Source organism: Solanum tuberosum, unplaced genomic scaffold (assembly GCF_000226075.1).
Source record: "Solanum tuberosum cultivar DM 1-3 516 R44 unplaced genomic scaffold, SolTub_3.0 scf00324, whole genome shotgun sequence".
Lineage (NCBI taxonomy): Eukaryota > Viridiplantae > Streptophyta > Magnoliopsida > Solanales > Solanaceae > Solanum > Solanum tuberosum.
Genome location: NW_006239247.1, coordinates 648274 through 661922, shown reverse-complemented (window position 1 = coordinate 661922; position 13649 = coordinate 648274). Strand labels below are relative to the sequence as shown.

The following is a 13649-nucleotide window of genomic DNA, read 5'->3' as shown; positions in this document are numbered from 1 at the left end:
AATGTTTCGTTCTCAATATGGATAGTATGAAAAATAGAGTAATATGTATTAATATTGTATGTAAATATAATTACACAATTAGTTTAAATAAATTAAACTAATATTCTTTTGTGTTTGATTTTTAGTTTCTACAAAGGAAATAAAGTAGTTAAAGAGATAAAATGGATGATCATTGGTTTAGGATTACTCCTTGTCTTTGTTATTGAAAATTCGAAACATTAACAAATTAATTCCGATTATTATTTGATTTTAAGGTGATAATTAATTTAGGAAAAACTTTGCTTGTTCTTCACAAATTTGATATATGTTTTGAGGTTTAATTGATCCAAATTTACATGAAAAAATCTCACTTAAAGAATAAAACGTTTTTTGTTTTCACGAATTTGATATCTATTTTGAGGTTTAAATTTTAATTGATTCAAATTTACGTGAAAAAATCTCATTTAAAAGAACAAAATGTTGTTTTTATCAAAAATACTTGCATTCACATAACTCGAACCTAATACCTCTCTTTAAAAATATATATATATATATATATATGAAGTACTTATCACTCCACCTCAACGTTTGAAGTAGAACTAGGATAGTACTTAGCGCTAAGAGTTGAAAAAATAAATTATGTACAATTTTCGGCATAGTTAGGCACTACTAAACTAGTTTAGGCAAAATATTTATAAAGTACAATTTTTTACCAAACAAATGAGACTATATTTAAATTTAATATGGCAATCTAGTATTTGGCAAATTGTTTGTTGATGTAGGTTCTATTCCATATATAGTATATATCATTGATAAACTAGAATAATCTGTAATTAACCTATTACAGTAAAATAAAAATTATAATGGTGATGTTAATATGAAAGTTTTATAGTTGCTTAGTGAAGCGTTATTGGCATTCGATGTTTTTATCTCATTTAGTTATTATAAACAAAATGTGCAAAATTATTATTTTGTACTTTCATGCTATAAATGAAGATAAAATACTCGATAAATTTAAAATTTCAATTGATTTTCATATTTCATTGATTAAAAATCAAAAAGACTAATAAATTCATAATTAATTATATTGTATCGATAAATAATTAAAATCTAAGGAACGTATGCATTTAAAATTAATTAAAATTCATATATATTAAGTTTAACGTAAGAATTTTATAATTGTAGGTTGCTTTGTAAATTATAGTCTCTTTTGTAATGATATATTGCTCAAACTCACCATGATTTTTGTCCAAATTTTCAGCAAAAGGGTATTCAATAGTTTTTCTTCGAAGGTTGTTTTATAGTTTAACAATTGACTCTTTTATCTCACGGCCACAAGTAACAAGCTGAGGTTCTTCATTTTTTGTATTCATCTTCTACATAATATATTTATTACATAATATTTGAATATGACTATTGTAGGGGATAATTTTTCAAAGAGTGTACTATTATAGTGAATTTGATTGTTATTACATATAAAAAAAAGTTATTATAATGAAAAAATCAATTCTCAAGAAAATCAAACCATTATAGTGAAATATTGTAATGAGAGCCATTATAGAAATATTTGACTATATAACAAACTAGAGAGCATGAACGTGCTTCGCGCGAGGGTTAAAAATATGTGTTAGAATAACTTTTCTTGTGGATTAATTATATCACTATATTATTCAACTTTATCATTATCTCTTCATTTGAAATGATACAAACTCTATTAAAAATTATTTTATTTCCATTGCACTGAATGGGGGAATTGTTAGTATGTTTTGATGGTCCTCCTTGCTTTTTATTAAGATACCAAGGAGATTGAACTTTTATATTGTAATATCTATTATGGATACTTTTGTGAATGTTATTGAAATGGCTTTCAATGTAAAATAACAGTAAAATATATAAAGAAATACATCAACAACGTCCTATCATTTGTTATTAGATTGATTTTTAGAGAATATATTCTCTAATAAAAAATTATTTCATCTCCCTATTGCATTGAAATCAATACATGAAAAACGTCATGTCATTTTTTGTAAGATTGATCTAGTGAAATTTCTTTGTGTATATATTTTTTCAATTGCTCTTGTTCCTTTTTGAAATATGCAATTCGCTATTGCATAATATTTTCATCACTTTAATAGCTTTACTTGATTTTTCGATTGCATTTGTATGCAAAAATAAATGTTTTGTTAATTGTATAGACATACAACTTAATATAGTTATGAATATTAACATTAATAATTTACCTTGACAATTCTTCGAACTAAGTTGTTGGGGATGATCCATAATTTTCTTATCAATTGTAGTACTTCTGTATAAGTATTTGTCAAAGTCAAACTAAGGATAAAGTGTTGTAATAAAATATAATAATATTGAACATTTGAAAAACTAACCTCAATTAACCACTATGAGCATATGGTGACTATGGAGATAAATGGTGTGTCTTGATGTTTTTAATTTTGTTTGTGGTATTTATACCATTTTTTTCATTTGTTGGTTGTGCTTTTCATTTAATTGTTTAAATAATGAATTAATTTTTTGAATTTGTTAAATGTTTGTGTAAAGATAAGTGTCAAGATTTTGATAAATAATTGGAGGAAAGTTGGGAATTTGTATTGTTATTTATTTATTTATTATGAAAGACATGTTATTAATTTATTATGCAAATATAGTAAATGAAAAGGTGTAAAGGATTAGTTTAGGATGTTGTAATTGTATAAAAAGTAATTCATATATGTAAGTTCATTAACGTATAATGTTACATGATTCTGTAATATTGTTGGTATTTTTCTCTTTTGAAAAATTAGTGTATTGTACAACTTTTTTCCTTTCTTGGTTGTGCTCTCCATTTAATTCTTTTAAATAATAAGATTATTTTTTAAACAACTCCATGGAGAATTGCTATTTATAGATTGATTAATCATGAAAAATTAAATAGAAGGAAGTTGAGGAGACATGCTATTTAAGTAGAGAATGCAACTAGATTAGTTTTTTTTTTTGCAACTCATGAAACACATTTTTAAAAATAAATAATTATAATTATCATTTACAAAAGTAAATTTTAATAAATTTTGCAATAACACACTATCTTAAAGCACTATAATCAATAGAAATTTCCAATAGTGAAGACTCACTTAAGCATTATACGAAAACTTATATACTCCTAATTATTATTAATCTTTCAAACAACAAATGTTAAATATTCAATAGAATTACTATTTAATTTTTTTTTTTTTTAAAAAAGAGGGAATCAAAAACTTAAGAACTTTTAATAATAATAATAAATTAAAATAAGAAGATCATAAAGTTACGTATTAATAGTCAATTTTTCTCTGAATTATACTATATTTTAAAAATTAATTAACTTCGCATTCTCATGTTCTATCATTATAATTAATAAAAAGTTAATCCACATAACTATAAAATTACATCTACATGCTTTCCTGAGTAGCATACATGTATATATTAACTCCTCTTTCTGCTTTTATTTTTAAAGATATCCAGATCTAAAAACACGGTAAGTTAACCTTAAACAACAAAAAAAACATAAAAATAAAATTAACTAATCAAGTAAAAACCTTAAAGAATATTTAGTTATGAGTTAAAGAAGAAAGAAGGAACCTACAAAGAGAAGCAAAGAGAAAAAATCAACTATTTTTTTCTAAAAGAAAACTCATGATTCATATAATCAAGAATCCAAAAAAATAATTAAATATATAATTACAATAGAAAAAGTGATAATTGTACTATGCATATCGAATCATTTTACCTCGTAAAAGCAAACTATGTAAAAATGTCTAATATTCTTCATTATAGATATATCTCCTGCAAAATAAAATCAAAGAAGAGAAAAAATTAATCAACCAATGAGACAAAAGATGAAGGATAAAAAAAATGAAAATAAAACAATCATCATATATGTCTCAAAATAGGTTTTTATAAGTGTGATTTTAAGGAGTTATAAAATTCTATGTTAAATAATTTGAAAGTTATGAATATGAAAGGTTAGAAGTTATAGATGTTACTAAATTAATTATGTAATTGAAGAGGTATGAATTAAAGAGATGATTTTATAAAATAAAAAAATATCAAAAAATATCAAAAAAACCACAAAAAAGATAAATATAATTATTGGCCATTGAGAGGTGTCACACCACTTTTTTTTATCTAACTTTATATATATAGAGAGAGAGATTTTTCGTTGCCTCTTTAAATTGCAAACAATAAATCAAAGAATGGATCAAAAAAATAAGCAAAAAGAAAGGAAAAAAAAAAAGAGAATTGTCACGTCGCCTAATTTATGCTTACTTTATATATTGATAGAAATTGTTCAATAATATTATTTAATGCATAATAAATTATCATTAAATCACTAAATTAATGACAATAATTTTCGGACTAAACTGAAAAAGAGATAAATAATTTTACAATTTTTATATATAAATTAAAATAATTAGAAAAATATTTTTTTTTAAATTGAAAAAATAAATAAATGCCATAAATAATGTAACATCTTTCACCTAAATTTTAAACCTTTTTCTTTTATTTTTTTCACCTAGAAATATTGATTACAATTATATATATCTGATACATTACTCCTTTTTGCATAATTTTATCATCATATCTTATAATTCAGAACATTAACTTTAATTGAAAATACAGAAGGAAAATAAAACAGAAAAATAAAAGACTAAAGAAATTAGCAGAACAAAGAAATTGAAAGAAGTTAATAACGTCGTGACTAATTTCGATTCCATAAACGCCAGATTTGCTATTCTATCAAACTTTGTTTTTCCTTGTTTCTTTCATTTTCTTTTCTATTCTGCTCCCTTAAATTCTTCCATTCAATATGAAATATTATCTCCTTAATCTCCTCCTAATTTGATATAAGTTCTACAAATAGATTGATATTTTCTACAAATAATTCTTCTTGCCTTTTGACACTTTCATATAAATTTCTCTACCAAAATGAAAAAAAAATCGTAGTATGTATCTACTTATTGGAGAAACTACTAATTGAAATCACCAAGAAATGAGGAAAAGCTCATTCAAGTAGTTATAGGCACTGATAATTAAGCCCATGAAACAAGTGATTTTGGAAGGACTTTGAGATTGTATATAAACAGTTTTGCCTTTTCATCTTCCATTTAGTAATTGAATGTGTATAGATCTTAACGTATATTGTTAATACTTTCAATTTTTTAGCCTTTTATCTTCCATTTAGTAATTGAATGCATATAGATCTTAATGACTTAATGTATATGGTTAATGCTTTCAGTTTTTCAATTCTTCTTAAAGTATTGTATTTCGTGTGAGGAAAAATATTCAAAAAATTGGAAAAATAGATAAATAAGAATCATGGCTTCTAAGAGGTGCCGCATCACCGTTTTCACATCCAACTTTATATTATATATAGATTATTTCACTGATATAAACTCTCTTGTTTTAACACAAGTGGTATGATTTTCAACTAGCATTAGGAAAAGTCATATTCTAAATTTTAATAAGTCCAAATTGCCATAATATTTCTATCATTGGCAAATTTTCAATCAATGTGATTAGTCTCAACTTATGTTTTTTTGAATGTTTAAATAAAATTTTAACTTTGAATTAATTTAATTTCAGATTATGATTTCGTATCAATTATCCTGATGTCCCTTAACAATTGCACAACCTAATAAATATACTCTCTTTTTTAAAATGTCTCAAATAATCACTGGTATAAAAGAATTACATCTTGGAGTTTGACGTAGCAAACTTAAAATAAGATTTTGGGGATAGAGATAAAGTTAGCTATTACTCTACTAACTTGACTCTTGACAGAGAGGAATAGGACGATCATAAATAAAATTAAAAGATTTGACCTGTTGCATTCTGAAGGAACGGAGCTCACATCTATTTATGTTAATTAATTCCCAAACTTCTCTCGGGAGAACGGAGAAAGAATTGAAATCATTTATTGCATCAATATTATAACTCATGGATGCTAATTTATCGGCAAGTTTGTTGGCTTCCCTGAAGCAATGACTGATGATAGATTCATGAGTTTCAATTATTTGTTGTGCTTCTTGAATCAACTTATATATCCAATCTCCAAGGCTTTTTCATTCTCCGTTTATGCATTTTAGTCAAGAGCAAGGAATCAATTTCTCCCCAAATCCTATCATAACTTCTACTAACACACCATATAATAGTGTTAGGGTTTCAGTCATATTGCTAGTGCCCTAACCTATACCCAAATAGCAAGCAGCCATCTTGTTGTCTCTGATTAGCCCTCCTCCACCGTAGCTTTCTTTAACGCAACTTTCGTCACAGGGGCGGATCTACGGGTACCGTGGGGGTGCCACGACACCCAGTAATCTCGAAAAAAAAACTATATATATAAGAAATTGATATGTATATTTTTTGCCACCAAATAAACAAAATGGTGAACAGTTCAATTGGCAAAGCAGGCAATTTGCCACATGGGTAGCGCGGGTTCAAATCACGTGGACATCATTAATTTTTTGAAGCTTTTTCTTTTTTTCTTTCTGTCCTTTTTTTTTTTGTCTTTTTCATTAATGTGTGAAGCCTTTTTTTTTCTTCCATTCATTCTTATTTATTTACTACTCCCTCAGTCCCTAATTACTTGTCCACTTTTAAATTGACACAACTATTAAGAAAATAAAAATTGGCATAGTGAGTTTACCATTTTACCCCTATTAATTATGAAGTGGATGAATTAAAAAACTTAAGATTTTTAAGAAGTTCTACATATTTTCAAAATAATTAATTGGGAGTATAATAGGTGAAAAAAACGGTTCTTTCTTGATTTGTCAAAATGGACAACCTTCTTTCATTTGAGTTTCTTGTTTAACTAGTCAGTCTCTAACTTAACTCTTGAATCTGCGGGCTTGGAAACCTACTTTCTGAAGCGGGCCCTACCACGTATACAGTCTGTGGAACCACGCCTAACTGCGGTGTCAAGCTCATATCATCTGCCTCTTTCTTGAAAAGAAACTATGCCTGATAAGTACAATTAGGGACAACTAAAAAAAGAAATGTGGACAAGTAATTAGGGACATAGAGAGTAATATTCTTTATTAATTCAAAATGACTCCTATTCACCACAATTAATTCTTAAGTTTTTTTTAACGTTTCTCTTTCACCAATTATTAATCTCTTGATATGAGTGTTGTGTGTTTATTCTTTATCAATTAATGAGTACTGAATTATGAACGCGACATAAATATTATTAAGAATATATTTAAATAGTAGTTTTAAAAAAAATATAAGTTTTAAAACTGATGAATATTATTATTAGAGTTCTTTTAATTTAAAGGTTCTTTCGATCTTTACCGACGTTCTTGCTAAGTAAGATGACTAGGTTGAAACTAAAATTTTTATTCTCTTTGTTATATATTTGCAACAACACGTAAAGTCAATGAAATATGAATATATTAAGTTAACACTATTAGATAGTTTATACAAGCTCAAATTTTAGTGTGAAAAATCTCCTTTTTCCTCAAAGTTTCAGCGAATAAGGTTAGTAATTCCTAAAAAGAAATAAAAATTGAATTGCTTAGCTATCTCTAATCTCATAATATCTAAAAGAAAATATTACTAACATGCATGTTTAATCGATTTGTTTATAAAAATCGAAAAAAGATAAATAACTTGATCATTGTAACCCAAAATTAAAGCAACTGACCCGCTTATCTTACTTGAACAATGTGACACCTAAAACCTCAAAATCCTAAATCCGCCTCTGTCCATCAAAGCTTAATAATTATACAATCAAACATACAAGCAAGCATAATGTTAAGCTAAAGTGATAGGTATTTGTTACATGATTGGTGAAGATATAATTTGTAGATACATGATAGAAGAAACTAAGAATATGAAGAGACTTGAGATTATTTTTTAAAATACATGTATAGAACGATCATAAATATCCGATGATAAATGTCCTAGATTTCTACTCTATAGTATGGCTAATATGAATCTAATAATGTAGTTAAGGCGCCATGAGAATATTAATATTCCAAAAAATATTTGTTGCAAAATTTGACTTCAAAGGGATAATCATCACAACACTAATTTGTTACAATTCGATATTTAATCAAGTCATAATTGATATACGATTCCTCAACTTAATTGAATAAATCTTTTTAGCTTTTCTATTTGTTCTTATATATGGAACCTTAGCCATATTAGAGTGAATATTTTGTGACACCTTAACCACCTTATCAGACTCATATTAGCCATATTAGAGTGAAAATTTACGAAGTCCATACACCCCAAAAAGGAAAAAAAGTATCTTATATAAATTGTATGCGTTTATATTTTCAAATTTTAGATATTTATAAGCAGACAATTAAATTTGTATAAAATTGATTAATTACGTACACACGTATTATGTGTGCACAAGTGACAATTGATTTGTATTATGCCTAATCCACTCGTCCTTCATTTTCCGCCGTTGATCGATCATACCATCGAACGGCTAAAATTCACGATCCGTGTCATTCGAAATCAACCAATGAGAACAAGCCCCAGGATCTTATATAAGAAAATCGCTACATCCCCTTCTCTTCACACAATTTCGTACAAACTTGGCTAATTTTCTCTTCAAAGATGGCACCAAAGGCAGAGAAGAAACCCGCAGAGAAGAAGCCAGCAGCCGAAAAATCTCCGGTCGCCGAGAAATCAAAGGCCGGGAAGAAGCTACCCAAAGACGGCGGTTCCGCCGCCGCCAGTGACAAGAAGAAGAAGAGATCTAAGAAATCGGTCGAAACCTACAAGATCTACATCTTCAAAGTGTTGAAACAAGTTCATCCCGATATCGGGATCTCGAGCAAAGCTATGGGGATCATGAACAGCTTCATCAATGATATCTTCGAGAAGCTTGCTCAGGAATCTTCGAAACTTGCTAGGTATAACAAGAAGCCTACTATCACTTCACGGGAAATTCAAACTGCTGTTCGATTGGTTCTTCCTGGTGAATTGGCTAAGCACGCTGTATCTGAGGGTACTAAGGCTGTTACCAAATTCACCAGCTCTTGAATTTAGGTTTTTTTTTTGCTGTTTTTAACTGTTGGGTTTATGGGGTCGATTAGGGTTTTGTGATGTAAAGAAGAAACAATGATTAGTTATCGGCATAGATTTTTCAAGTTTTTGCATTTGTAATGGTTTCCAACATGATTTACATGGTATCTCAAATATATGATAAAGATGATTTTATTTGAAAAAACTTTTGCACATGTTATAATATACCTTACGTAAATAAGTTAATCAAATAAAATGAGACGCTTTTCTCTTATGCACATTATCCTATTGTAACAAATTTTACAATTTATTGATGGTATAAAACTACAAATAATGGATATAAGTTCTGACATATAAAACAGTTAACTTATCTACCCAATGAATATTCGTGAACATGTACAAAAGAATTTCTATAATTTGAACGGGATGTGTCTAATACCAATACTTTATTATGTGTTGAAGTGATCCAAAAGTTTTGGTACGTCTATGGTGTTGGTGTGTGCATAGAAAGTATCTTGTAGGAATTGTTTGGATTGAATTAGATTTGGTATTATAATTTGGTGAATGTAACCCAAATCGAATTTTGAACTCTACAACTCAATCAACTCATATAATAACTAAAATAAAAGTAAATGTTGATGTGCATGAAATGCTGGATTATTTAAAACTGACCATTTCATACACATAACTAAACGGTCAAAAGGAGGCATTAGATTTGGTTTTAGTAATGTAATCTTCATGTGGAAATCAATAATATAATACAACAATAATAACATACCCGGTAAAATTTTATTAAATAGCGTTTGGAGATAGTAGAGTGTATGCGAACCTTAACACTATAAATGTACGACTAGTACTACGATAAACACTAATAAGCCTACACCTTCGCATGGCGAGAACACACTCTACCCCTACTAAACTTCTACGCTAATACCTGACCTCCACTTCTTCCTATATAGAGTTATGTGTTCAGTAATATGAAGTTGTGTCATGTCCTATCTAATCACCCTTTCTCAATACTTTTTTCGGTGTAACTTTATCCCTCCACGTACCCCCTACAACCAGCCTCTCACACCTCTTTACTAGGGCGTCAAGATACCTCATTTACACATGCCCAAACCATCTTAGTCTCGCTTCCCTCATCTTGTCAGACACATAGGTCACTCCACCTTCTCCCGGATAACATCATTATATTCCTAATCTTGTCACTCTTGGTATGCCCACACATCAATCTCAACATCCTCATATCCGCAACATGTATCTTGAAACTTGTGAGTTCTTGATTGACCAACACTCCACCCCACACGACAAGGATGATCTAACCGCCACTCTGTAGAACTTATTTTTAAGTTTAGATGGTACCTTCATTACATACAATACTCTAGTGGCAAACCTCTATTTCATCCATGTCATCCCAATGCGATATGTGTACCCTGTTATATGTACCCAAGACAACTATAACTTTCTCTTTTGAAAATAATCTATGTGGCTAGCCTTACTTCCACGTTCGCTTCATACAACTCAACCCTAAATTTTCCCTCTAAATATTCCATTTTAGTCCTTGCTGAATTTGAATCCTTTGGACACTATAATTTGTCTTCGAACCTCCAACCTAATATTAACTCCGTGTTTCATCAATCAGTACTGTGTCATTCGCAAATTATATACACCATGAAAGAGAAAATGATCAAAATAATCTTTCATGTATAGGGATTGAATTATTTTGGTCATTTATATATATCATCTTATCCAAATAGTTCTTAATGTATGTATAAAGAGTATCATTTGGTCCTAGCTCTAAAAACTAACTAAAAACATAAAGAAACTGTTAAACTTAACTGTTGGGTCCCACACTTGGTGGGCCCCTTCTTCTTCCTTTCTTCCGCCATTGCTTCTCCTTCACCTTCTTTCTTTTGCCATTTCTTCTACAATTTCTGCTCCCAAAATCCTCTCATACACACAAAAATTTCTTCAAATTTCAAAAGAATATTCGTAAGGTTTTTGTTTTCTATCTGTTCGTTAAAATTTTACCATTTAATTTTAAAAATAGAATGAAAAAAATGACTTGGAAAAATTACTAATTTTCAAAAGGATAAAACGAAAAGAAAGCTATATCCTCCCCATAGATCGCTTCAACAAGAGATAATAAATGGAGTCTTTTATCTGATTTACTTAGTTTACATTTATTTTAATGATCTTGGTTTTCTTCTTCTTCTTTATGCATGATAATGGAAGCTTCTGAAAATTTATTTCGATGGAAATGAAATGGGTGTAGTGTGTATTATTTTTCTTATGAGGATATAAAGCATGACCTCAAATGACGAAAGAAGGAAGTTGAGGAGAAAGGTTTGCAGTGGTGATGGTGAACGAAAGCGGATGGAGGAAGAAGGGTTTGTCATCTGTCAATTTCGCGGGATCCACTGTTAAATCTAACATTATTTTTTGCTTTTTTAGTTAGTTTTAGGGTTAAGGACTAAAATGATCATTCTTTCATATACATTAAGGACCATTTAGATAAAATGATATATATAAAAGATCAAAATAATTCAACCCTTACATATGAAAGACCATTTTGATCATTTTCTCCTCCATGAAACGTCATTTTTTAAAAATAAATCAAAAAGTAAAACACATCACAGAAACTAACATGAAGAAAGTAATACATAGTTAGATCATTTTTTTTTTTTTTTATAATATTCGTATAAAATTACTTATTTACAGTATAGTAATTCTTATACTACTATTATTGATTTTCTATACGTATTATTTAGCAAGAAACAATAGCCGAGGGAGTGAACCGGATAATCTCTAAACCTACCACCCCTAAATGTTAAAATTTAAATTTCATTTATCCCGCGAGTTTTTAAAAATTTCAGCTACCGCCTTAAGTGAAAAAGTACACGAATTTCAATATCAACTATCAGCCGTTGATTAAAAACTAAGATCAACGGTTCTAAAACATGATCCGCATCACCATACATTAGCCAATCAGAACTCACTTCCATTTCATTATATAAACCAAACCCTAACCCCCAAATTTCTACATCAATCACATTCACAATTTCCTCATTCAAGAGAAAAATGGCACCAAAATCAGAGAAAAAGCCCGCCGAGAAGAAGCCAGCTGAGAAAGCCCCCGTCGCCGAGAAAGCTCCGGCGGAGAAGAAGCCAAAGGCTGGGAAGAAGCTCCCAAAGGATGCTGCCGCTGGTGACAAGAAGAAGAAGAGGGCGAAGAAGTCGGTCGAGACTTACAAGATCTATATCTTCAAAGTTCTGAAGCAGGTTCATCCTGATATCGGTATTTCAAGTAAAGCTATGGGTATCATGAACAGTTTCATTAACGATATCTTTGAGAAACTTGCTCAAGAAGCTTCCCGACTTGCCCGCTACAATAAGAAGCCTACTATCACTTCTCGGGAAATTCAGACAGCTGTCCGATTGGTCCTTCCTGGTGAATTGGCTAAGCATGCTGTCTCTGAAGGCACAAAGGCTGTTACCAAATTCACCAGCTCTTGAAGAATTTGAAGAGTTTTAGGTTAATGTTTAATTTTACTGTATTAGGGTTTGATGATAGGTGTAAAAATATTTCCTTTTAGTTATTAGCTTCCTTTATCTGTACACATCTTGTGTAATGTGGATTGCTAATCAATCATCTATATAATCTATCAGCTGTTGTTGTTAATTGAAGTCTCGATTTAAGTTTTTTCTGTAGTTTTGAGAATTTTGATTAATATCTGCTTAAAGTTTGCTAATTTTGTTTACTTGCTCAAATTCACTTTCTTTGGTTGTAGCTTGAGGATTCCCCAATTAACTATCTACTATCCTTTGGAAATGGTAAATTTTACTCTTTATGTTTATCAGTTGGATCTAATTTCATAAAATCTGTTCAATTTGTGTTGCTTTTACGATGTTGAGATGAAAATGTGATGAATTTTCTATGAAATACATTGTTATGATGAATTTTCGAATATAGTTGTATAAAATCTGTTCTTTTTGAGCATCCAATTAAGCATGCTGAATGTGGAATGTTATTGAACTGTTTGTGTTATCATTGTTGTTGATGCTTACTGGGAATTCATATAAAACTGTTGGATTAATTGCGACATGTTGAATCTGTTTCTCCTCGCAGAATACTGCTTATGTTAGCTGTCAAACTATTCGTTGTCACATTAAATGGTCAGGTAATAGCAGAGAAAACGAACTTGACCAAGAATAGGCAGGTTCTGTCTTGACATTAGCTAAAATCTAAGCCTGTGTTTTCCACTTTGAAAAGAAACAAAAGATTGTATGTTTATCACTTGGTAGTAATATATGTATATATCTAGCTCATTTTGTTGTATTTTATTTTCTCCAACATGTCTGAAGTTCGTGAGTTTTTGAGTGATCATGCCTTCTGTATCTGTATTGAACAAAAACCTTTAAACTATATGTTAATTTGAGTTCCTTGTGTCTTTATATGACCCTTGTGGATGTGCTTGATCTAGTTGACTATCAATGTTCGATCCTAATTTCTGGAGTCCATTGATTTTCCATGACTCTGCAAATGATCAAGTCTCTGCTGTGTTTTAGTATGTGTACTTCTCTTTTACTAGCAAATATACGTGTCTGGTATCCTTTGTAAGGATTGGCTACTTAAGTGCTCTGTGGTA

At 29.4% G+C, this 13649-nt stretch overlaps 2 protein-coding genes across 2 annotated transcripts; both read left to right on the top strand.

Moving 5' to 3' along the window:
• Positions 1-8555: 8555 nt before the first annotated feature.
• Positions 8556-9128, top strand: LOC102590470 (histone H2B-like). The gene has a single exon (XM_015314850.1). It carries the CDS (start codon positions 8590-8592, stop codon positions 9016-9018), a length of 429 nt encoding a protein of 142 aa, XP_015170336.1. The 5' UTR covers positions 8556-8589; the 3' UTR covers positions 9019-9128.
• Positions 9129-12031: 2903 nt separating this feature from the next.
• LOC107063246 (histone H2B.3) lies at positions 12032-12702 on the top strand. Its single transcript, XM_015314871.1, has one exon. The coding sequence runs from the start codon at positions 12082-12084 to the stop codon at positions 12514-12516; it is 435 nt and encodes a 144-aa protein (XP_015170357.1). The 5' UTR covers positions 12032-12081; the 3' UTR covers positions 12517-12702.
• Positions 12703-13649: the final 947 nt, after the last annotated feature.